General features: G+C 38.3%; 1 protein-coding gene across 4 annotated transcripts in view; it reads left to right on the top strand.

Annotated features, from left to right (window-relative positions):
- The window catches only part of HMG20A (high mobility group 20A), a 65,097-nt gene that overhangs the window by 17,561 nt on the left and 22,872 nt on the right, over positions 1-24,664 (top strand). For all 4 annotated transcript variants that reach the window (XR_014071124.1, XM_081549540.1, XM_081549539.1 and 1 more), the window contains exon 2: positions 20,123-20,215. Coding sequence is in view for 3 of the 4 variants with exons in the window: in XM_081549540.1 (XP_081405666.1) it covers positions 20,127-20,215 (89 nt within the window). In the remaining variant the exon portion in view is untranslated. The remainder of the gene's footprint in view (positions 1-20,122; positions 20,216-24,664) is intronic.

The following is a 24,664-nucleotide window of genomic DNA, read 5'->3' as shown; positions in this document are numbered from 1 at the left end:
CTTCATATCCTCTCTCAGAAATTCCCCAGAATCATTAAATAAATACATTTTATCTTTGCATAATTCATGTTGCAGATAACCTATCTGTAGATAATCTTGAGTCTGTCTTTTACACAGCATGCAGAATCTTAGTTCCCTGACCAGGGATCAAACCCATAGCCCATGCAATGGAAGTGGAGTCAACCACTGGACTGCCGTGGAGGTCCTTGATTATTGTTCTAATATGTGCAATAAAGGACAACACAGTAAGAATATGAGGTTGTAATAGTGAAAGAGGAACTCCCCAGGTCAGTAGGTGCCCAATATGCTACTGGAGATCAGTGGAGAAATAACTCCAGAAAGAATGAAGGGATGGAGCCAAAGCAAAAACAATACCCAATTGTGGATGTGACTGGTGAAAGAAGCAAGGTCTGATGCTGTAAAGAGCAATATTGCATAGGAACCTGGAATGTTAGGTCCATGAATCAAAGCAAATTGGAAGTGGTCAAATAGGAGGTGGCAAGAGTGAACATCGACATTCTAGGAATCCGCGAACTAAGATGGACTGGAATGGGTAAATTTAACTCAGATGACCATTATATCTACTACTGTGGGCAGCAATCCCTTAGGAAAAATGGAGTAGCCATCATGGTCAGCAAGAGTCCGAAAGGCAGTACTTGGATGCAATCTCAAAAACGACAGAATAGGTATGACCTAAATCAAATCCCTTATGATTATACAGTGGAAGTGAGAAATAGATTTAAGGGACTAGATCTGATAGACAGAGTGCCTGATGAACTATGGATGGAGGTTCGTGACATTGTATAGGAGACAGGGATCAAGACCATCCCCATGGAAAAGAAATACAAAAAAAAGCAAAATGGCTGTCGGAGGAGGCCTTACAGATAGCTGTAAAAAGAAGAGAAGTGAAAAGCAAAGGAGAAAAGGAAAGATATACCCATTTGAATGCAGACTTCCAAAGAATAGCAAGGAAAGAAAAGAAAGCCTTCCTCAGCGATCAATGCAAAGAAATAGAGGAAAACAACAGAATGGGAAAGACTAGAGATCTCTTCAAGAAAATTAGAGATACCAAGGGAACATTTCATGCAAAGATGGGCTCGATAAAGGACAGAAATGGTATGGACCTAAGAGAAGCAGAAGATATTAAGAGGTGGCAAGAATACACAGAAGAACTATACAAAAAAGATCTTCACAACCCAGACTATCACGATGGTGTGATCACTCACCTAGAGCCAGACATCCTGGAATGTGAAGTCAAGTGGGCCTTAGAAACATCACTATGAACAAAGCTAATGGAGGTGATGGAATTCCAGTTGAGCTGTTTCAAATCCTAAAAGATGATGCTGTTAAAAGTGCTGCACTCAGTATGCCAGCAAATTTGGAAAACTCAGCAGTGGCCACAGGACTAGAAAAGGTCAGTTTTCATTCCAATCCCAAAGAAAGGCAATGTCAAAGAATGCTCAACTACCGCACAATTGCACTCATCTAACATTAGTAAAGCAATGCTCAAAATTCTCCAAGCCAAGCTTCAGCAATACGTGAACCGTGAACTTCCAGGTGTTCAAGCTGGTTTTAGAAAAGGCAGACGAACCAGAGATCAAATTGCCAACATCCTCTGGATCATCGAAAAAGCAAGAGAGTTCCAGGAAAACATCTATTTCTGCTTTATTGACTATGCCAAAGCCTTTGACTGTGTGGATCACAATAAACTGTGTGGAAAATTCTGAAAAGATGGGAATACCAGACCACCTGACCTGTCTCTTGAGAAACCTGTATGCAGGTCAGGAAGCAATAGTTAGAACTGGACATGGAACAACAGACTGATTCCAAATAGGAAAAGGAGTACGTCAAGGCTGTATATTGTCACCTTGCTTATTTATCTTATATGCAGAGTACATCATGAGAAATGCTGGGCTGGAAGAAGCACAAGCTGGAATCAAGATTGCCGGGAGAAGTATCAATAATCTGAGATATGCCGATGACACCACCCTTATGGCAGAAAGTGAAGAGGAACTAAAAAGCCTCTTGATGAAAGTGAAAGAGGAGAGTGAAAAAGTTGGCTTAAAGCTCAACATTCAGAAAACTAAGATCATGGCATCCAGTCCCATCACTTCATGGCAAATAGATGGGGAAACAGTGAAAACAGTGGCAGACTTGTATTTTGGGGGGCTCCAAAATCACTGCAGATGGTGATTGCAGCCATGAAATTAAAAGATGCTTACTCCTTGGAAGAAAAGTTATGACCAACCTAGATAGCATATTAAAAAGCAGAGACATTACTTTGCTGACACAGTTCCGTCTAGTCCAAGCTCTGGTTTTTCCAGTAGTCATGTATGGATCTGAGAGTTGGACTGTGAAGAAAGCTGAGCACCAAAGAATTGATGCTTTTGAACTGTGGTGTTGGAAGAAGACTCTTGAGAGTCTCTTGGACTGCAACGAGATCCAACCAGTCCATCCTAAAGGAGATCAGTCCTGGGTGTTCATTGGAAGGACTGATGTTGAAGCTGAAACTCCACTACTTGGGCCACCTCATGTGAAGAGTTGACTCATTGGAAAAGACCCTGATGGCTGGGAAAGATTGAGGAGAGGAAGTGAAGGGGACGACAGAGGATGAGATGGCTGGATGGCATCACCGACTCAATGGACATGAGTTTGGGTAAATTCCGGGAGTTGGTGATGGACAGGGAGGTCTGGCGTGCTGCGATTCATGGGGTCGCAAAGAGTTGGACACAACTGAGCAACTGAACTGAACTCAATAGTAAAAGAGCAACCATTGATATGAAATGATTGTATAGGCAAAGTGTTAGTGTTTGGCTTTTTAAACAGAAGACCTGATTAGTATGAGTACTACTAGAAATCTTGAGTGTGAGAAAAATCTCATTCTGGTTTTACATTTATCATCTAAACTTTGACACTATAGAGGCTTTTCAATGCCTTAAAATATACAATTCTATGAATTAATTGTCCAGTTGGTTCTTTGAGGTTAGGAAGTACTTTTATGTTTGTTCATGAAGTCTGGTATGCTTTAGGCCTAACAGTGCTTTCATATATTCATCTTTATTCCAAATGGACAGGTCAAAATAGTCACCACTGACTCGACTAATTTTTTTATCTAAGAAATACACTTCTCATCTTCCTAGTTTAAACATTTGATGGTAAACACTGCAAATCCAAGTGAGTTAGGTATCTTTCATGAGGAACTCTGATATACTAATATGTTAAGCATTGAGAGATATCTTTTTCTGCTCTCATGAGTACACAGATGTGGCCAGCTATACACTGTAAATATTGATGTCATTTAAAGTTCATATTTTGAGTAAAAAAAGTTGGGTTATCTACTTAAGGTGATGCATAACATTAGAATACTTTGGTTGAAAGAACAAAGTTCAACAGAGGTGCAGTGAAAGAGGTAAATGAAAGGAATGTGGACAAGTAAAAATAGAGGTTTCTAGAATTTTTAGAGCTAAAAAGAATCTAAACAGTCATTAGATAAGCCTTGGAATAACTGCGTACGTTTGTGTTCAGTTGCTCCAGTCATGTCCCCATGGACTGTAGCCTGCCAGGCTCCTCAGTCCGTGAGATTCTCCAGGCAAAAATACTGGAATGGGTTGACATGCCCTTTTCCAGGGGATCTCCCTGATCCAGGAATCAAACCTGCATCTCCTGCACTGGAAGCGAATTCTTTACCAACTGAGCCACCATGGAATAACTGAGGGGATGTGATTTAGAAAAGGAGCACACTTGTTCTGTATATTCCTCAAAGAGTAGAATGAAAATCTAAGGATGGACACTTCTTGGGGACAAGTTTGGAGTTCATTATTAAGAAAAACTTTCTAGTGGTCAGACTATTCAGAAATGGGAGTAGACATCCCCAAGAGATATACTCAGGTTGGGAGCCAAGCCTTGGATGTGTGGTTGGATCCAGAGACCTTTATGAGATTTTCCAGTCCTTGAATTCTTACCTAAACCAGTGACCAGTGTTTCTCTTTTCTTTTAACTTTTTTAACCTGCAGTATATACAGTAAGTGCACAAATCTTAAATGTACAAGTCAGTGAATGTTTATGTATGTATGCACCTGTGAATATTTCCAACACTTCAGGAGGCTCTTTAGTCAGTACCTTCTCTCCCCCATTATAGATAACCACAACTATTCTGATTTCTGCCACCAAAGAATAGTTTTCCCTATACTTAAACTTTACATAAATAGATTCACAGAATATTTACTTTTGTGAGTCTGGCTTCTTTTGCTCATCATTATATCTATGAGGTTCATCCATGGTACATGCAGCAGTAGTTCAGTCTGTGTAGTATTCCACTGATGTCACTGTAGGAATATATTAGAATGTAACCAAGCCACTGTTGATGGACATGTTGATGTCCAATCCACTGTTGATGGATTGGTTGCACTTTGAGATTGTTAATAATGGTGCTATGAACAGTCTTTATGTGTCATTTGGTAGACATCTGCACTCATGTTTAGGATATGTTGCTAGGAATGGATTGCTGGTTCATAGAATGGGTTTATTTTAACAGTTTTTGCCAAGGAGTTTTCCAAAGTGACTGTGCACCCTTAAACTGCCACTAGCAACATGACAAGAAAAAAAAAAAGAATTTCAGTTCCTACTCCTCCTTGCCAACACTGTGTATTGTCAGTATTTTTTATTTTAGTCATTAAATGTGTTGTAGTACTTCTTTTTCTATGATTATTGATCATTTGGATTGTCTCTTTTAGGAAGTGCTTTTTTTCAATTTTTAGCCTTTTTTTTTTAATTGAGTCATTTGTCTTTATCTTGCTGATTTGTTCTTACACATTCTGAATATGAGTCTTTAGGAAATTGTGTGTGTTACAAATATAATTTCCTAGTCTGTGGCCTACTTTTTAACTTATGGACTTTGATGAATAGACCTTCTTAATTTTAGTTCAGTTTATCATTTTTCTCTTTTGTGGTTAGTGTTTTTTGTTTCTTCTTCAAGAAGACTTTGCCTATCCCAAGGTCATAAAGATATTTAGACTAATAATTCTTGAATTGTATACTAAATTAGACAATATTTAACTTTCATTTGTTCATATTCTCCCAAAAACGAAATGTATAGAATTGTACTATTTTCTCCTGTAATTTAACTAAGCTTTCAGCATTAGTGTAAGTAAGTAGATAATTATGATGGTATTAAATCTGAAATTTACTATCAGGATACTTGGTTATTGCTATGGTAACAAAACTATCACAAAAATCTCAGTGGGATTTTTCCTCAGTCATGATACTTGTCCAAAGTATGTGGGGCAGGGGAGTTGGGGATGGGGCGGCTATGCTGTTTTTATACACCTTGGCATCCGGGTTGATGTAAACTCTAGTACAATATATACTTGCATGATTACTATAGTAGAGGGAGGGCGACGTGGAATATTGAATATTGAATCAGTCCTTCGTTGGAAGGACTGATGCTGAAACTGGAGCTCCAATACTTTGGCCACCTGATGCGAAGAGCCAGTTCACTGGAAAAGACCCTGATGCTGGGAGAGACTGAGGGCAAGAGGAGAAGGGGGCGACAGAGGATAAGATGGTTGGATGGCTTCACTGCTCAGGAAGATAGTGAAGGACAATGAAGCCTGATGTGCTGCAGTTCATGGGGTAGCAGAGAGTTGGACATGACTTGGCGACTGAACAATAACACCAATAACATGGAAATTTGCTTTTGGGCTCAAACTTTCTGCCCAGAAGTATCATGTGCCACTATGAGGTGACCCTTTGAGATCCCATCAGCCTTACCTAATTTCAGAGGTCATGGCAAAGTATAATCTTACTATGTTCCCCGAAAGGAGAACTAAAAATGCTTGTAAATAGCCGTAATATTGACTCTCACAGTTAACTTGGGCGCATTACTTAACCTTTCTATGTATCAGTTTGTTCACTGTAGAATCGAAGCTAAGGATAGTATCTGTCATGTGATAGTTGTGAGGATTAACTGGGGTAATAACTCTTAGAATATTGCCTGATACTTAGTAAACACTGAGTATATGTTTGCTAGTGTTACTGCTGTCATTATTGGGTTTTTTTTAATTATTTTATTTATTTATTTTTGGCTCTGCTGGGTCTTCATTGCTGCCCAGGCTTTTCTCTAGTTGCAGCACACAGGGGCTACTCTTTGTTGCAGTGTGCGGGCTTCTCATTGCATGGAGATCTCACTGCAGACTTCTCTAGTTGCAGAGCACGAGCTCCAGGGTACACCTGCTTCAGTACTAGCAGTTCCCAGGTTCTAGAGCACAGGCTCAATAGTCATTTTCACGGGCTTAGTTGCTCTGCAGCGTGTGGGAACTTCCTGGACCAGGGATCAAACCCATGTCTCCTGCACTGGCAGGCAGACTCTTTACTGCTGAGCCACCTGGAAAGCCCTGTCATTATTGTTATTAGGCTCTTACTATGGAATGGATACCACACATGGATGTGTGCTAAGTTGCTTTAGTCATGTCCAACTCTGTGAGACCCTATGGACTGGAGCCTACCAGGCTCCTTTGTCCATGGGATTCTCCCGGCAGGAGTACTGGAGTGGGTTGCCATTTCCTTCTCCAGGGGATCTTCCCGGCCCAGGGATTGAACCTATGTTTCTTATGTCTCCTGGATTGGCAGGCAGGTTCTTTACCACTAGCACCACCTGGGACACCATACTGCCTGCTTTACATAGATTGATTCTTCAGATAACTCCCATTATAGCTACTATTACTATCCTCATTTACAGATGAGACAACTTAGGTTCAGAGATACTAACTAACTTACCCAGGTTCCAGAACTAAAAATAAAAGGTGGGATTTGAATTTAGGCAGTCTGATTTCAGAGACTGCAATATTAACCATGACTCCCTCCCAGATAGCAAGTAAATATTAACCGAAGAATTCAGAAGTGCATCCTTTGCTTAGAGAACTCGTTTGTTTGTATACATGTATATTCATGGTTATGAGTTTATATTGAACTTTCAATATATTTCTATTTTCTGTTTGTAAAATTGTTTCTAGTTCATATCATTTAATTAAAGGTACTGTTTCATGATGTTCTGTTCATGGTCTGACATCTAGACAAATTTGGAATTGATCTTGCCCTTAAGATGAAGAAACTTAGGCCAGAATGGTTTAGTGATCTCAGAAGACACAGCTAGCTGGTGACATGCCTGAACTCAGAATCAGACTTCCTGACTTCAGTTCAGAGTTCTTCCTGGTGCTTCAGATTACCTCCTTGCATTTTGTATAAATTGATATAGCACATAATCCTTTATCGAACATCTGAGGTGCTTTGGTTCTTCCTCCCCCCAAATTTATGTGAATTTGTTGTAGAAAACAGAGATTATGCTTCTCTCCTCATAGCTCACATTGGTATATCTTGATTTTAAGTTACTAATTTTGTCTTTTAAATATTCTAATGTTACTAAACACCAAGAGTCAAATTAGGTGTTTGGAAAGGCTTTGTAATAAGAATAAATGCCTCCAGAGAAAATGCTTCCATGGAAAAACATTGTAATGATGATCTTTTTCATGTCAGCCAGATTTGGAGTCAAATTTCTGAAGGAAGAGGGATGACAGTGGAATTAGAAATGAATCAAGTATACCATACTTGAGGTATATCTCAAGATACATTAGCAAGAAATAAAATGACTGTTTACTCATAAACAGCTTGTTACTTTTCCTACCAGTGATATTATAATGTACATTTGTCAACCTCACATGTATTGTAGTTTTCAGAATTAAATCTTTTAAGGAAATGCCAAGCCGTATAAAGTTGGTGGTCATGGTTTATTTTCCATTATTAAATGAAACTTTTGTATGGTAATTGCAGTGTACTATCATGTAATTTTATCTGAAAGATTAACAGGATATAAATTGAGTTAACTGTATTGTTCTAGCCAAAAATAGGATTTACTCATTCTGTTGCTGTATAGTAGAGAAGGAGTAGAAAGTCACAGCACTTCTGTTTCTCTCAATACCAGAAGTTGTCAGGTATCTGTCAGGAAGATGAACCTAACCTGTACTATGAGGTAATGCACTCATAGGGAAATACACTATTGCTTTGAAGAGAACATGATGCTTTTTCCTGGTCTCCTTCAGTTTTAAACATTCATTCTTGCATTAAGGTAAACATTGTTTTATAAAATTGAATGCAGAATTTAAATGAGTTTTTTAATATAAAATGCAAAGTTTATAAACTGTGCTCTCACACTCTTCTTGGTAGACATTTTTACTCTTCTCTGCCCTGAAGCACTCATTCTCATTTGAGAGAAAGAATGAATATATCACTAGAAATTATCTCTAAGGCTCCCTTCAGCAATAAGCTAGTATATTTTCTGGAGAAGAGAGTACGAAGAGTCTGGTAAAAGGGAATTTTAGTTCATTGTATAGTGAAGAATTTTTTATAAATATACTACATTTATAAATATATTTATAAATATACTTTCTCTTTATAAAATGTATTCACAAAAAGAAAGTATATTGCATGTGAAATTGAAATTTAAGTTTAAAAGGTCTGATTTTTCATGGTACTTTCTTTTAAATAACACAACCATATTACTGAATATTGGGGAGTGAAAACAAAGATTGAAAAGTAATTACTCATAATGTCACCATCCTAATATTATTACTCTGAGCACTGAGTATATTTCCTTCCAATCTTTTTTCTTATGTATTTGTTCTTTTGATATAACTATAACCTGTATAATATACTTTCTTATAAATATTTCATAATTAGGATATATCATAATTAGCAAAAATAGCTTTTAAATTTTATTATTTGCAGATAACATAAAGAAACATTTATTTGATACACACAATATCTTTTTGAGTTAAATAAGGAAGATATTATTAGCACCCTTTTACATATGAGAGCATTGCAAGCAGAAATCACATAATGCCTCTGCTTGGTCCTGTAGTGGATTTCTGTTCTCCGCAGAAGTACTTGCTAACATAGACAGGTGAATATGTTTAATGTAGTTCATTTCAGTTCAGTCGCTCAGTCATGTCTAACTCTGCGACCCCATGGACTGCAGCACACCAGGCCTCCCTGTCCCTCACCAACTTCTGGAGTTTACTCAAACTCATGTCCATTGAGTCGGTGATGCCATCCAACCATCTCATCCTCTGTCGTCCCCTTCACCTCCTGCCTTCAATCTTTCCCAGCATCAAGGTCTTTTCCAGTGAGTCAGTTCTTCGCATCAGGTAGCCAAAGTATTGGAGTTTTAGATTCAACATCAGTCCTTCCAATGAACACTCAGGACTGATCTCCTTTAGGATGGACAGATTGGATCTCCTTGCAGTCCAAGGGACTCCCAAGAGTCTTCTTCCAATACCACAGTTCAAAAGCATCAATACTTCAGCGCTCAGCGTTCTTTAGAGTCCAACTCTCAGATCCATACATGACTACTGGAAAAACCATAGCTTTGACTAGATGGACCTTTGTTGGCAAAGTAATGTCTCTGCTTTTTAATATGCTATCTAGGTTGGTCATAACTTTTCTTCCAAGAAGTAAGCATCTTTTAATTTCATGGCTGCAATCACCATCTGCAGTGATTTTGGAGCCCCAAAATATAAAGTCTGCCACTGTTTCCACTGTTTCCCTATCTATTTGCCATGAAGTGATGGGACCAGATGCCATGATCTTTGTTTTCTGAATGTTGAGCTTTAAGCCAACTTTTTCGCTCTCCTCTTTCACCTTCATCAAGAGGCTCTTTTAGTTCTTCTTCTCTTTCTGCCATAAGGGTGGTGTCATGTGCTTATCTGAGGTTATTGATATTTCTCCCGGCAATCTTGATTCAAGCTTGTGCTTCCTCCAGCCCAGCATTTCTCATGATGTACTCTGCATATAGGTTAAATAAGCAGAGTGACAGTATACAGCCTTGACATACTCCTTGTCCTGTTTGGGACCAGTCTGTTGTTCCATGTCCAGTTCTAACTGTGGCTTCCTGACCTGCGTAAAGATTTCTCAAGAGGCAAGTCAGGTGGTCTGGTATTCCCACCTCTTTCAGAATTTTCCACAGTTTATTGTGATCCACACAGTCAAAGGCTTTGGCATAGTCAATAAAACAGAAATAGATGTTTTTCTTGAACTCTGTTGCTTTTTCGATGATCGAGCAGATGTTGGCTATTTGATCTCTGATTAATGTAGAAAGAAGAGCAAAACAAATTCTTATTCCCTGGACACAGTCCTGCCTTACTGGACTAAGCGAGCCTTGAACAGCAACAGGCAACTCTGGAAATACAAATTTTGTCAGATTTTAGTAAATACACACTCACTCAGACACTAAGAATCTGGAGGTGATTTGATTAGTCTGGTTACCCCTCAGAGTTACACCACTGCTAATAGGTTTTAAACTTGTTTTTGTTTCACCTGGAAACAAGGGAAACAAAAGCAGTAGCTTGTAAATGGAAAAGATAACATCTAAGCACTTGATTGGTAGCCTGAGAGCCTGGAGACTCAGTGTTGAAGGGCGGAAACCTTTTCATATTGGGTAGAGTATTTTCAAATTAGGTGAAGTATTTAAAGGAAAAATGTTCTTGGGAAACTGCTCTTCCAGAGCTTTAAATGTGTCCTTTGAATTCTGTGGCTATTTGATTTACTTTCTGAAGTCCTGAGCATTATCAGCTTTAGGACTCAGAAGCAAAACATAGCATAATATTTCAGAGTTTTAAGTTTTCTCTCTTTCATTTAAACTGTTCTGTTAAACTGCAATTATGCCTTTTGTTTTCTAGGGAAAACTGTGAATTTCAAAAGGAAAACATAGCAAAATCTAAGTTTTAAATATTCTCTTTCAGTTAATCTGTCCTGTTAAACTGCAGTTGTGACTATGTGTTTTGTGAGGAAAACTGAATTTTATTTTATTGTTCAAAGTGGTGAAGACCATTAACTGCTTTGACTCACGGCAGCTCATGGTTTTTTTGTTATTTTTGTCTTCACTTTTTGACTAAAGAAAACTCCCTACTACCTAAAGCTTCTGTTTTTTCTTTTAGGAGTTCTTCCTAGAAAGAGAATTTAATTTGTATTAGATTAAACCAATTAAAATGAAGTTGATTCAAATGAACACTTTGATGGGATGTATTTCCTCTTATTATACTATAGTTTTTATAAGTGATCTCTGACTTTCCTTTCATCTTTTACTTTTAGTATTCATCAGCTTTAAAAGAGTAAAAGGTTTGGAATTATTGACTGTAACAGAAAAGAGCATTCTTTCCATCTCTTCTTTGCAGTGTTGTTTCACAGCTGCAAATTAGAGCTGAAGAAGCAGTGGAAAACATAACAAAATAAAGAAGCAATGTTCTTTGGACCAGTAAGGACCCTTACCCTAGAACTGTTAACTGCTGAGTTTTTGTTTGGGTCAGTAGATACTGAGGGCTTTTGTTGCTTCTGCTTTCTCATACATAGCTTTCCTCAGATGCCAGGCTTGAATAATTTTGTTTTAGAGCTAGAAAGGAATACTATCTGTCTCCTTCATGAGTCTGGATTCCAAACATGTAAGTACCCCAAGCTGAGTGTTCCTTCTCAGGTTTTACTCAGTAGTTTCTGTTTCCTTCAGATCTCAATTTTCAATAAGTTCATTATGATTATTAGTGGTTATCTTAGCTGGTCACCCCATCCATTCAATTCATCTATATTTCTTCCCTGTTTTGTCATACATTTAAATAAATAAATAACTTTACACACATCAGCTTCTACAGCCTTTGCATTTTTTTCTTGCCATTTGCCCTTCTGTGCCTCACTAGATTACAAACTGAAAGGACAAGAATTTCTCCTTGATCTTATTTACCTCTGTGTCTTTGGCAAATAACACAGTGACATATAATAAACTGTGAAAAACATTGCTTTTCAGCTTTTTTTAAACTCATTTCCCTCTTGATAAACATAAAATTCTTCTAATCTGATACACCCTCTATGAGAATCACTAAGAAGTGAGTGAAAATACATACATCATATGGCTTCCTGGATGGAGCATGCCTGTCCTGGCAGTCCCCTCCGCTACCCACATCCCTCTCACCCCTCCTCTACCTCACACACAGCTTGTGCTTTCCAGAGTACCCCAGTGTCCCAGGATATTGTTTGGGAAAGTACACTAAGGAAGTAGTGCGAAGTTTTATTGGGTTACTTTAACTCTTAGTTCCAGTACTGGTCCAGAAGTTTCTTACTTGGGCAGTTGTCTCTTTGTTTACTAATAGTAAAAGCAGTGCTTGAATAGACTGTATAGGAAGGGCAACTTGGGACCATTAGGCACCAGGAAAAAAACCAAATACGTGGACTATGACCTCAAAAGGCACCACCCTCCTTGTAAAATGACAAATTTGCTTTGCCAGAGGAAAATTTTTTTTTATTTTCTCTATATTATCAATGTGCTTTAACCTGTGATACAAAACACTATGTCTAGATGTTTCAGGTTTTCTTTTCACATCATATTTTGTGTCCTAATGGTAATACATCTACAGCGAGATTCCATTGAGGGGAAAAAAAATACATGTACAGAGATCAGACTATCTAGAAAGAAATCTAAACCATGCCTGGTTTCTTTTGATGACCTAGTGCTTATATTTTTTAGAAAATACCTAACTCAAAAGTCTGCAAAACTTTTGCTTCAAAAAATCATAAACAACAATAGAGAATTTATGTGTTTCTAACCCTGGCCTCTTCTTCCCACTTATCATTGTTGTCTGAGAACAGTGTCTCTTAGACCAAGGAGAACAACAGACTGTAAAATTCTGTAAAGCATAGCTACACACCACTTGACACCAGGCACCATCTTAGTTATACAGTAAAGATACTCAACAAATGTTTGCTGTTGAAATATGAATTCTACAAGCATTTACCTTAAAAAGAGTCTGGATTATTTCCTTTATGGCCCCCCCCAAATTAATATATTGTTAGTATGTGTGCTGTGCTCAGTCGTGTCTGATTCTTTGTGACCCCATGGACTGTAGCCCACCAGGCTCCCCTGTCTATGGGATTCTCCAGGCAAGAATACTGGAGTGGGTTGCCAATTCCTCCTCCAGGGGATCTTCTGACCCAGGGATCAAACCCACATCTCCTGTATCTCCTACATGGCAGGCAGATTCTTTACTACTGAGCCATTGGAAAAGCCATCCTTTATCACTAAATAGGTTATAAAACTACAGCTGAAATATATGCAAGGCACAGTAGATAGATTCTATTCCTAATTTTTTTCCAGTTATTTTGAACTGAGAAATTGACTCTACCTTCAGTATGTATCAAGAATCTGACCACTTCTCATCACCTCCACTATCATCACTGTGATCCAATCCACCATTTTTTAGATGGATTATTGCAATAGATTCCTAAGTGATCACCTTACTTCTATCCTTGATCCTCTTCAACTTTCATTCTGTTCTCAAAACTGCAGCCATGGTAATCTTATAAAAATGGTCGATTCCATCCCTTATCTACTCAGAACTTTTTGGTGTCTTCACCATCTCAAAGTAAATACCTGTCTTGACTATGAATTACAAAGCTGTATATGGTCTGATCCCCTATAGCAGTCAGCCTCATCTACAGTTTTTGCCCCTAGTTCAGTCCAGCCAGATTTGCTGCCTCCTTCAGTCATACCAAGTATACACCTTTACATGTGTTCCTCCTGCCTGGGCCATTCTGCCCTCACACACATACATAGCTCTCTCCTTCCTCTCCTTTAGGTCTTTCCCCTGAGATTACCTCAGTGAAGACTTTTCCTGGCCTCTATTTGAAATTCCAGAATCTTCTTCCCTTGAACTCTTCCTGGCCTCTTTTTTTGCTCTCTTTTTTTTACTTTGTACTTATCACTATGTAACATTTTTCATTTTACTTTATCTTGTTATTTGTCTGTGTTTCACTATACTAAGCTCTGTAAGGGTGGGAATTTTTGCCTATTTTGCCTGCTGCTGTATCCCCAGCACATATAAAGTGCCTAGAATGTTAGATACAAAAAAAAAAAAAAACTTGTTCAATGAATGAATACTTGCTGAGTGAATAGTTTCTCTATTATTTAGTTCCTAGCCTACTACATTTTTTAAAAAATGAATGATAGTCATAGTTATAAGAGCCTGGACTCAAGATTCTAGGAGTAGAGAGCCACATTTTCTGCCCACTCCATCCAATACCCAGCCAAACACACAGCTGTATGTACTTATTAGGTATTTAACAACCCTAAGCCTCAAACTAATTATATCCCCCAACCTACCCACCCCCAAAAAGTAAGTATTTAATTACTCCCAAATTACCTGACCTTATCTTTTGCCCCCTCATCTCCCACATCAAAACCTACAGTGAGAGAGTTCTTAACTGAATTTCACTTGACTAAACCCCAGTTAACTGCCTGGTGGGATTAGCCAGTGTTCTTATCCCCTCTGTAAAACATATTGATTAATGCCTACAGCCGGCTGAGTGTTCTTAGCTAAATGTTCACAGCTGGCAGATGGTTCTGTAGTAAGCCTTCATTCTTTCACTTGCCCCAGCTAAACTAACTGTGTGCATATAAAAATCAGTTGTATTTATTCCTCAACCTCAGGGCTGTCTTACAATAAACTGTATAATTAAATTAATTTTTAAATTAATGAACATTATCTTTTAGAGCAGTTTTAGGATCACAGCAAAATTAAGCAGAAAGTACAGAGTTCCCATATACTCCGTGTCCCCATATGTGTACAATTCCCCCACTCTCAACATCCCCTACCAGAGTGGTACCTGTGTTACAGTCAATAACATTCAGTAACAGCCAGTTACAGTCAATAACAGCCTGCATTGACACATAATCATTACCCAACTCCATAGTTTAGGTTTCACTCATGGTGTTGTACCTTCTGTGGGATTTGACAAATGTATGACATACATCTATCATTCTAATATGTAGAATAGTTTCACAGCCCTAAAAATCCTCTGTGTCCTGCTTTTTCACTCCTGCCTCCCCACAACCCCTCCCAACCACTCTTCCTTTTTACTGTCTCCATAGTTTTACCTTATCCAGAATGTAGTGTGATTGAAATTATACACTATGTAGCCTTTTCATATTGACTTTGTATTATGCATTTAAGTTTTCTCCATGTCCTTTCTTGGCTTAGTAACATTTCTTTTTGCCACTGAATAATAGTCCATTATCTAGGTGTACCACAGTTTATCAGCCCACCTACTGAAGAATATATTGGTGGTGTCCAAATTTTGACATTATAAATAAAGCTGCTATAAACATCCACATGCAGGTTTTTTGTATGGAATAAGTTTTTAACTCCTTTAGGTAAATACCAAGGAACACAGTTGCCAGTAAGAGGATGAGTAGTTTTGTAAGAAACTACCAAATAGTTTTCCAAAGTGGCTGTACCATTTTGCATTCATTTCCACCAGCAATGAATTAGAGCTCCTGTTGTTCCATATCCTGGCCAGTATCTGGTGTTTGAGAGTGTTTTGGATTTTACCTGTTCTATAGATGTGTAGTGGTATCTCATTTTCATTTTCAATTCCCTACTGACATATGATATTAAATATCTTTTCAATGCTACTTGCCATCTGTACATAGGCACTGGTGAGGAGTCTGTTCAGGTCTTTTGTTTATATTTTACTTGGGGTGCTCCTTTCCTTATTGTTGAGTTTTAAGAGTTCTTTGTATATTTTGGATAAATTTCTTATCAGATGTATCTTCTGCAAATAGACTTCCTGAAGTCTATGGCTTCCCTTATTTTTTTTGACATTGTCTTTCACAGAGCAAAGGTTTTTCATCTTGTAGTTTTGCATTTTACATTTAGGTTTATGATTCATTGTAAGTTAATACTTGTGAAGGGTATAAGGTCTGTGTCAAGTTTTGTTGTTGTTGTTTTGTGGGGGGAGGTTTGTATATGGATGTCTGTTGTTCCAGCACCATTTATTGAAAATACTATCTTTATTTCATTGTTTTGCCTTTGCTCTTTTGTCAAAGATTAGTTGGCTATATTTATATACATTTATTTCTATCTAGGATTTCTATTCTGTTTCAGTAATTTGTCTTTTCTTTCACCAGTACACACTGTCTTGATTATTGTGGCTTAATAGGAAGTCTTGAAGTTGAGTGGTGTCAGTCCTTCAGCTTTGTTGTTCTCCTTCAATATTGACTTGGCTATTCTGTCTTTTGCCTCTCCATATAAACTTTAGAATCATTTTATTTATATTCACAAAATTACTTGCTGGGATTTGTATTGGGATTGAGTTGAATCTGTAGCTCAAGCTGGGAAGAACTGACATCTTTACAATTTTGAGTCTTCCTATCATGAACATGGAATATTTTTCCATTTATTTAGTCCTTCTTTGAGGAGAGTGAAAAAGTTGGCTTAAAAAGCTCAATGTTCAGAAAACTAAGATCATGGCATCCAGTCCCATCAAGAATAACATGGCAAAGGAATTGAGAATGTTGGCAAAAAAAAAAAAAATTGAAATGAAGCTATAGAATCTAAGCTACACAGAGTAGGGAAAATTAAGAGTCAACAAATAGAAGTTTGTGAGTTTAAAGATCAGTTGTAGCAGAATGGGGCTTCCCAGGTGGCGAAGTGGCAAAAAAATCCACCTGCCATCCCTGGGTTAGGAAGATCCCCTGGAGAAGGAAATGGCTACCCACTCCAGTATTCTTGCCTGGAGAATTCCACGGACAGAGGAGCCTGGCAGGCTACAGTCCATGACATCACACAGAGTCGGACCCAATTGAGCATGCACACACACACATGCACGTAATAGAACTAAAATGACAGGAGGTAATGATCAGAGACTGTTGTAGCCAAGTAACATGACTTTTAAAGGAACTGGACATTTTACATAAGGGTTGTAGTATGGGGAAATGAGGGCAGAATCCCACCTCTCGACTCGGATGTGTGTACAGTTGGGGCTGGTGTGGTAGGGAAGGAGTATGATGTGTCTCCATGAGAGGGCTTGATGAAGTGGGATTAACATATGTGAAGTAGAGAAAGGGCACTTGCAAAGAGCCAACTCCAGAAAACACAAGTACAAATTATCCTTCCAGCATTGTCCAGCATATTCAGAATAATGTAGTCTCATTGGTGAGATCATTCTTTTGTTGGGAAAGGCTACTATTAGTAGAAAAAGCTTAGTTGAAGAACATTTCTTAAACTCTACCTGAGTTCCTTTATTCTGGCCCTATATTGACCAAAGACATGTTCTGAGTATGATTAGTGGCTTAATGTAATTTGTGTTACAGTTTGTAATTGCTATTAAAATATCTTAAATTGGCACTCTGTTTTATACATCAGGATTTTTTTTCAGTTAGTATTAGTACTAGAAGGGATTTTTTCATTTCCAAAGCCACAAAGTGTCAGCCCCAAGGTAATGCTATTTTTGAAGCCTCCAGGTGGAATCCTTCTGTGGGTGAATCCCTTCTGCAAGAAAACATCTGCATGATATACTTGTTTCTGTAAAATGAAGTGGAAAACCAAACTTGTATATTGCCTTGCCTTTGTGCATATTTCTTTCCCCTTCCAGAGCAGTTTTCATTACACAGATTAAGTGCTTTGCATAGAATTTCCGAGTTCAGTGTGACCCCTGTACTGGGACGTTATCAGGCACAGATGCTACACTGAAGGGCTTTTGGCCATCGTTGGCTTGGTAACTGATTCAGTTTGAATCACCCCCTCATGGACCATATGAAAGCAGATTCTTACAGGATCTCAGCCAATTCTCAGGAATCATTTTATTTTCCAACTTACTGGACTAGTTTAGAGGCCTTTGAGTTTCACTGGACTTTTTCCTCATTTCCTTCTTTTGTTGATTTTGGCCCCTTAACCTTCCACCCACTTTATTACTCATTTCTTAGGGACCTGACTATTCAGTAACACGAGAGAAACTATATCTGAAACCATATGGGTCGAGTAAAACACACTTAAGAGGGAGGAAAAAAACAACAACAACAAGAAATGTGTGTTCTCTGAACTTCCTTTGTTTATACGGTCTGTTTATGTGTTGTTAAGGTTGTGTTGTCCAGCTGCCTCCCCATATTTCAAAAATGACCAAAGATATCTGGGAAACATTCTAAGAGGATCACGTTGGCATAGTGAATGAAAAGACACCTCCAGGACTTGCCTGGCCGTCTGGTGATTAAGACAATGCAGGGGATGTGGGTTTGACCCCTGGTCAGGGAGCTAGGATCCCAAACGCCTCACAACTGAAAAACCAAACCAAAACATAAAACAGAAGCAATAGTGTAACAAATTCAATAATGACTTTAAAAATGATCCACATTGAAAAAAAAAAAAAGACCCTTCATTTGTCCCCCACCAGGTAATATATCTTATTCTTAGTTTTAGATGGGATGTCAAGAGCTTCAAATGCTAAATCTTGAGGCTCTTGAGAAGTCCTTTACTTCTAAGGAGACTTTTAAAAAGAAGCCAGTTAAATGAGTTCTTTTGAGGTTTGTGGATATATACCTGGTTATTTGAATGTTTGTTTGTGGTTTATAATTAGGCTATATGGCATCTAATTGATTAATTTTCTTTTGGTGAAATGAATATTGGTATAAGGTGATGTTAGCAGCCCTTAAAGCCTGGGTTCTCATCTAGTCTGAGCATAATGTGAATTAAAACATAAGCGCACTTGTGTCAAGATTATCCTAGAATGAATGGAACTGTGCACTATTTGTTAGAGCCCCTTGTAAGCCCCTTCTCTTGAAGGAATTGAAACGCATTCGCAAGATCCCTGCACATGGAACAAACTCCTTACTCTGTGGTTGAGTGGGAAGTTCCTCTCTGCCTTCCATGCCCTACCCACACTATAATGAGTGGTGAATATACAGAGATGCATTTTTTCACATTAAGCTATTTATGGAATTTGGTCTGCTAAGTAACAAAGAAATGAAAACAAGAAAATAAGTAAGAATAAGAAATAAATCATCAGTGTTATTATTTTGGAAGTAAATTATTATATTGAACTTCAGAATATGGCATCGATGTCATCAGCATTTTCTTCATGTTGCTGCCTCAGTGGGATGAATCCTAGCTCTGCTTGGGCTCTGTGCTTTCCTTATAATTGCTGTTTCACTAGGTCTCCTTAGCAGTAGCACCTGACAGAACTGCTGAGGGAGCTCCTGAGTGAGTTTTCATAATCGGCTTCTCAATTCTCCCAGTTGATTAAGGCACTTTTTTTTCTTGAGTGGTTTGCAGTTCCACTTAAGTGGCTGATGTTTGGGGTCACTGTTGAATGTTTTGTTTGAATATCACTTTCACGGTGAATGGGAGGCTTCTGCTTTTAGCTCTGTGGGGTGAAGCCCTTGGTGCTAAGCCTTGAAAGGGAAAAATCTTTCTTTGTAGCGATATGCTAAATGAAATTACTCTCTTTGTCACTTTGTCCTTTTATCCTTTCAGTCCGATAACCTCAAATTCTTGTGATTTATTTGCTTTCTTCTGTTAAGCTTAGTTATTTCCTGTGCCCAGGTGCATGCTGTTTCCACTGCTGGTCATCATGGTGATGTGGAGCATATTTCTGAGCTGGAACTGTGGTTTTTTTAATTTTGGACCACATCAGTATACCTTCCATCCTCGACTTCCTTTGCATTATTTCCTTTTGGAAGGCTCAGTTTGTCACCATTTAATCTTAAGGATGATTCATCTGGGACTGAGAACTCATAATGTTGTGCTAACAATACCGTTCTTTGTATAATAATACTCAAAGCACTTACCATCTTAGCCTTTCTCTATTTATGAAGCACTTTCAGTTTAATCCTTCACAATAACCCTGTGGGTTAAGTCAGCAATTTGGTCTGTGTCTAAGATGGTGAAATTGTATCTCAGAGAGGTTGAATAGCTTGCTCAGGGTTGCAGTGCTTTTGAGTTCACTCTGCTTAACAATTTTTACAGCAAATACAGAATAGTTTTGAAGATATTCTGAATGAACAAAAAGGAATTTTCCAAACTGTGTCTTGATTGTTAAAATCTGATTTTACCCTGGTCAGTTGGTAAGACCAGGATTAAAAGCCCATTAACCATAAAGTTTAAATTGATGTGTCCAAGTCAAGAAAATATTTAGATCAGTTTCTGTTCTACTGCTGATGTGATAGAGGTTAAGGAAGGCTGGCTCTTAAATATATGCAACTTGAACTGGAAATAATTAAGCCATTATTATTATTATTTTAATTCTCTCTTCCTTCCAGAGAGATGGAAACCTTGATGACTAGTTCCACTCTGCCTCCCCTTTTTGCAGATGAAGATGGCTCCAAGGAGAGTAATGATCTGGCTTCAACTGGGTAAGCAGCTGCTTTGGGACACTGGGCCTCTGCCTAGCTTCAAAACAGATTCTGATAACATATAAGATGCTAAAGAGGTCATTTTATATCATAAAAATAGAAGGTACATTTGTTATGCTTCGCAGACAGAATGGGAGCTGTTGTAAACTGCTTTGATATCTGCATTCAGCCATCGTTTTCAATGCTGGTTCCTGTGAACTGGAACAGCAGTACTGTGGGATCTAGGAAACAGGACTCCTGGCTACATGATCACCATTAAGGAAATACCTGCCACATGGCCAGCTGCGAAAAGCAAATTCATTTTCTGTCTGAATTGCCACAAATATTAGAATAATTTTTCCCCCAAACATCAGATTTTTTTAAGATCAGATTTTTAGTTATGGTTCTTTATTCAGAATGCCTAGGAACTCTAGCTCTCTTCTCTTCCTCCCAGAACACACCACCCCCAATACCCCAACTCCTTTCTTTGGTATTTTTGGGCACATATATGAAGAAATACAGAAAAGGGCTAATAGCAATAGTCCCTCTTCCATTGACGATCTCTGTTCCACTTAAATGTTTATCTTTTCTATTTAGACATTATTTGCCAAGGAAGAAATGTATTCACTAATAGATTGAAGTGCTAGCTAATCCCTAAGATGAATTATTTTAATATCCTTTAGAGCTCTTTAAAAATAGACTACTCTTTATAATTCTGTTTCCTTCCCTGACATTCTTTACTCATTAATATCTGCCATCTGACTTTATTCAGATGAAACTGTTCTCCAAGACTTTGCTAAAAGCTGCCTACTTTCTGAATCCAGTTTGTACAGTAAAAATGTTCTGAGTGTCTGCTGTGTGTGCCAGGCACCATTCTAGGTGCTAAATATTAAGCAGAATAACCAAAACATACAAAAATTCTAACCCCTGTTCTACTGGGGAAGTCAGACAATAGAAAGGATAAAGAAGTAAGCTGCATAATACATTGATAAGAACTATGGATTAAAAAATAAAGTCGGGAAGGGGAAGAGGAAGGGCTTGGGGTGCCATTTTAGATAAGATGGCCCAGAAAGGCTTTACAAATGACTCGAATAAACACCTGAAGAAAGTAAAGTAACTACCTGCATTATGGGCAAAGATTATTCTAGGCAGAGGGAAGTAGTGAGTGGGAAAGCCTTGAGGTAGAAGTGTTTCTTCCTTTCAGAAATAGCTGAGAGGCCAGTGTGACTGGAGCAGAGTATACCAGGGGGAAGGGTAATAGGTTTCATCGGTGTGTTTCTCAAATTTTAATGCACTTACGAATTGCCTAGACATCTTATTAAAATGCAAATGCTGAGTCAGAAAGTCTGAATTGAGACCAGAGATTCTATATCCTATTAAGTTCCCAGATGATACTAGGACCACTGGTGTGAGGCCGGTACTTTGAATAGCAAGGGACTAGATCCTGTAGGACCCTATGGGTCAGAGTAATCACATTAACTGTCCCTCTGAGTGAGGTGCAAAAGTGTGAGGAGGTTTTGCACAAAAAGGTGTGATCTGACATTTTTAAATAGTATTCCTGTGGCTGATACATAGAGAAAAGAGTGGAGGGAGCAGGGACTGAAGCAGGAGGCCAGTTTGGGTTCTAAAATAACTCAAGAGATGACTCAAAGGACTTCACTAGTGACAACAGTATTTTTGGCAGAGTAGTAGGGGAAAAAACCTCATTAGAGTGGGTTTCAAGGATTATAGGATTGGGGAGTGGTGAAAAGTATAGAATTCTAGATATATTTTGAAGATAGCCAAACAGGATTTGCCTGAAAGACCAGATGAGATGTGAGAAACGAGAAAAAAGCAAGACAAAAGACAAGCTCCAAAATTTTGGCTTAAGTAACCTGAAGGGATGGAATTGCCATTACATTAGATGGCACACACTGAGCAAGTGGAGGAGGGGATGTTAGGAGATCAGTTTTGGAGATTTTAAAATTGAGGTGCTTCTTCTTAGATATCCAAGCAGAGATGTCAGATAGGCAGCTTGACACAGAGCTCTAAAGTTACAGACTATCTAGACTGAAAAAGGAAACTTGGGAGGTGACCAGCATATTACAGCTGATGCTTAAGGCCGTGAAACTGGTTGAGATCATCAGACAAGTGAGCACTGTGTAGGGAGAAAAGAGAAGAGACCTGACACTTGAACTTGGGGATATTCAGCATTTGTAAGTCAGGGAGAAGAGGAAGAGTCAGCAAAGAAGACTCAAGGGGGTACCTAAAAAGGTATCAGAAAAACCAGGGATGTGCAGGGTCCTGGGGAGCAGGTAAAAAACGTACTTCAAGGGAAAGGAAGAGATGAACTGTGTCGAATACTTCTGGAAGATCAGGTAAGATGAGGTCTGAGAAATGACATTGGATTTAGCATGGAGGTCATTGGTGATCTTGACAAGAGTTGTAAACACTTATCTCCTTTGGGTTGGGTTTAAGATAGAATGAAGGGAGACAAAGTCAATAACTATAAACAGTTCTTACCAATACAAACAACTAAAGTCAGTAAGTGCCCCTCATCTGTGGTTTCACTTTCCATGGGTTCTGTTACCTACCACGATCAGCCACAGTTGGAAAATACTAAATGGAAAATTTTAGAAATAAACAGTTCATAAGTTTTAAAGTGCCCACTATTCTGAATAGTATGATAAAATCTCACACTGTCCTACCTGTGTCATTCCTGGGATGTGAATCATCACTTTGTCCGGTGTATCACACCTGTTAGTCACTTGGTGGTTGCCTCTGTTATCAGATTGACTGTCACAGTATCTCAGTGCTTGTGTTCAAGTAACATTTATTTTACTTAATAATGGCTCCAAAGAGCAAAAGTAGTGGTGCTGTCAATTCAGATATGCCAAAGAGAAGCCATAATGTGCTTTCTCTAAGTGAAAAGGTGAGAGTTCTTGACTTAATAAGGAAAGAAAAAAAACAATAATAATATGCTGAGGTTATTGAGATCTGTGTTAAGAATGAATCTTCTGTGAAATTGTGAAGAAGGAAAAAGAAATTTGTGCCATTTTTGCTATCAAGTATCAAACTGCAAGAGTTGTGGCCACAGTGCGTGATAAGTGCTTAGTTAAGAAAGGCATTGAATTTGTGGGTGGAAGGCATGAACAGAAAACAGGGCTCAGTACTGTCTGCTTATCCACTGGGGGTCTTGGAATATCTCACCCTTGGGTCGGGGGCTTCTGTATAAACAGTTGCATAAAGGAAGGGAGAAAAATGAAGTGGAATCAAAGTTCTGGTTTTTTTCCAGATAAGACTAATAATACCATATTTGTTTGCTGATTAGGCTGATCTAGTAAAGAGGAAAGAATTGGTGATGCCAGAGAGAGCAGAATTGCTGAAAACCTGGTTTTGAGTAGGCCAGTGGGTGTGGGATACAGAGCACAGATGGAAGGGTTCTTGGCTTTAGCTAAGAGCTTGGACAGGTCATTCATTGGAACTAAAAAGGCTTTTTTTTTTTTTCCAGTCTGTATTCAATTTGTCATCTAAGCATTTGACACTTTTGACCACTCCCTGTGATTCCTGTTCATTTCAGGCAAGGCACTCACGGGATGGGAACTTGTTCCCAAACCTAGTTTTCATATTTTACTAAAATAAGATTGTGCAAGAGTTAGTAACTTAAAATCTGATGGCACAGTTAAAATGAAGAATGACAGTGAAAGAAAAAGACATTGTACGATATCCAAAATGATTGAAATATTTGGAAAACAAAGCTGCCAAGATCAAACTGAATCTCTGATGGCAACTCTCTTTCAGAGAACATGATTAGCATTGAGTTAATAACTTCTCTTATTTACCGTTTTTCAAAGAACCTCAAAAATGTAGAAACCTCCTAGTTTAAATCTTCTATTTTTTCTGGAAAAAATCAGAAAAATAAAATTTCTTCCCTTTCCAGGACAATCTGCATCTGCTTTCATTCATTTCTCAGCCCACTGTAATCTGGTTTTTATTCCCATAACTCCACTAAAACTGTACTCCCTTCAAGTACAGGGACTACAGTTGAGCTCCTTCAGATCTTCAAATTTAGCTGATACTTTGTAGCCTATCTTATGTGACATCTGCAACTTTTTGCTTGTGTAAAACCCCTTCTCAAAAGTCTTCTCACCTTGGCCTCTGTAACAGTTTTCTCTCCTATCTCTTAGATCTCTTCATACCTTCCTTAGTCTTTCTCAGCTCCTGTAACACTTGATCTTAAAATATTGTTGCAACAGCGTTCTATTGTGGCATTTCTTCGTCTTTTTGGAGAAATACCTAACACTTCCCATTATTTCCATGAACTGATGCCTCCCGAAACATCTGCTGCCTTTTCTTCACTTTTGTTCTCTCAGGACATGTGTCCAGTTGTCTACAGGACAGCTCCACTTAATTATGCCAGGAATTATGTTTCAAACTTATCATTTTCTCATCTGTCTTAACTCATCTGTCTTAACGTGTCTTACACACATG

Source organism: Giraffa tippelskirchi, chromosome 12 (assembly GCF_054371585.1).
Source record: "Giraffa tippelskirchi isolate mGirTip1 chromosome 12, T2T-mGirTip1v1.2.pri, whole genome shotgun sequence".
Classification (NCBI taxonomy): domain Eukaryota; kingdom Metazoa; phylum Chordata; class Mammalia; order Artiodactyla; family Giraffidae; genus Giraffa; species Giraffa tippelskirchi.
This window is presented reverse-complemented; position numbering and strand designations above follow the sequence as displayed.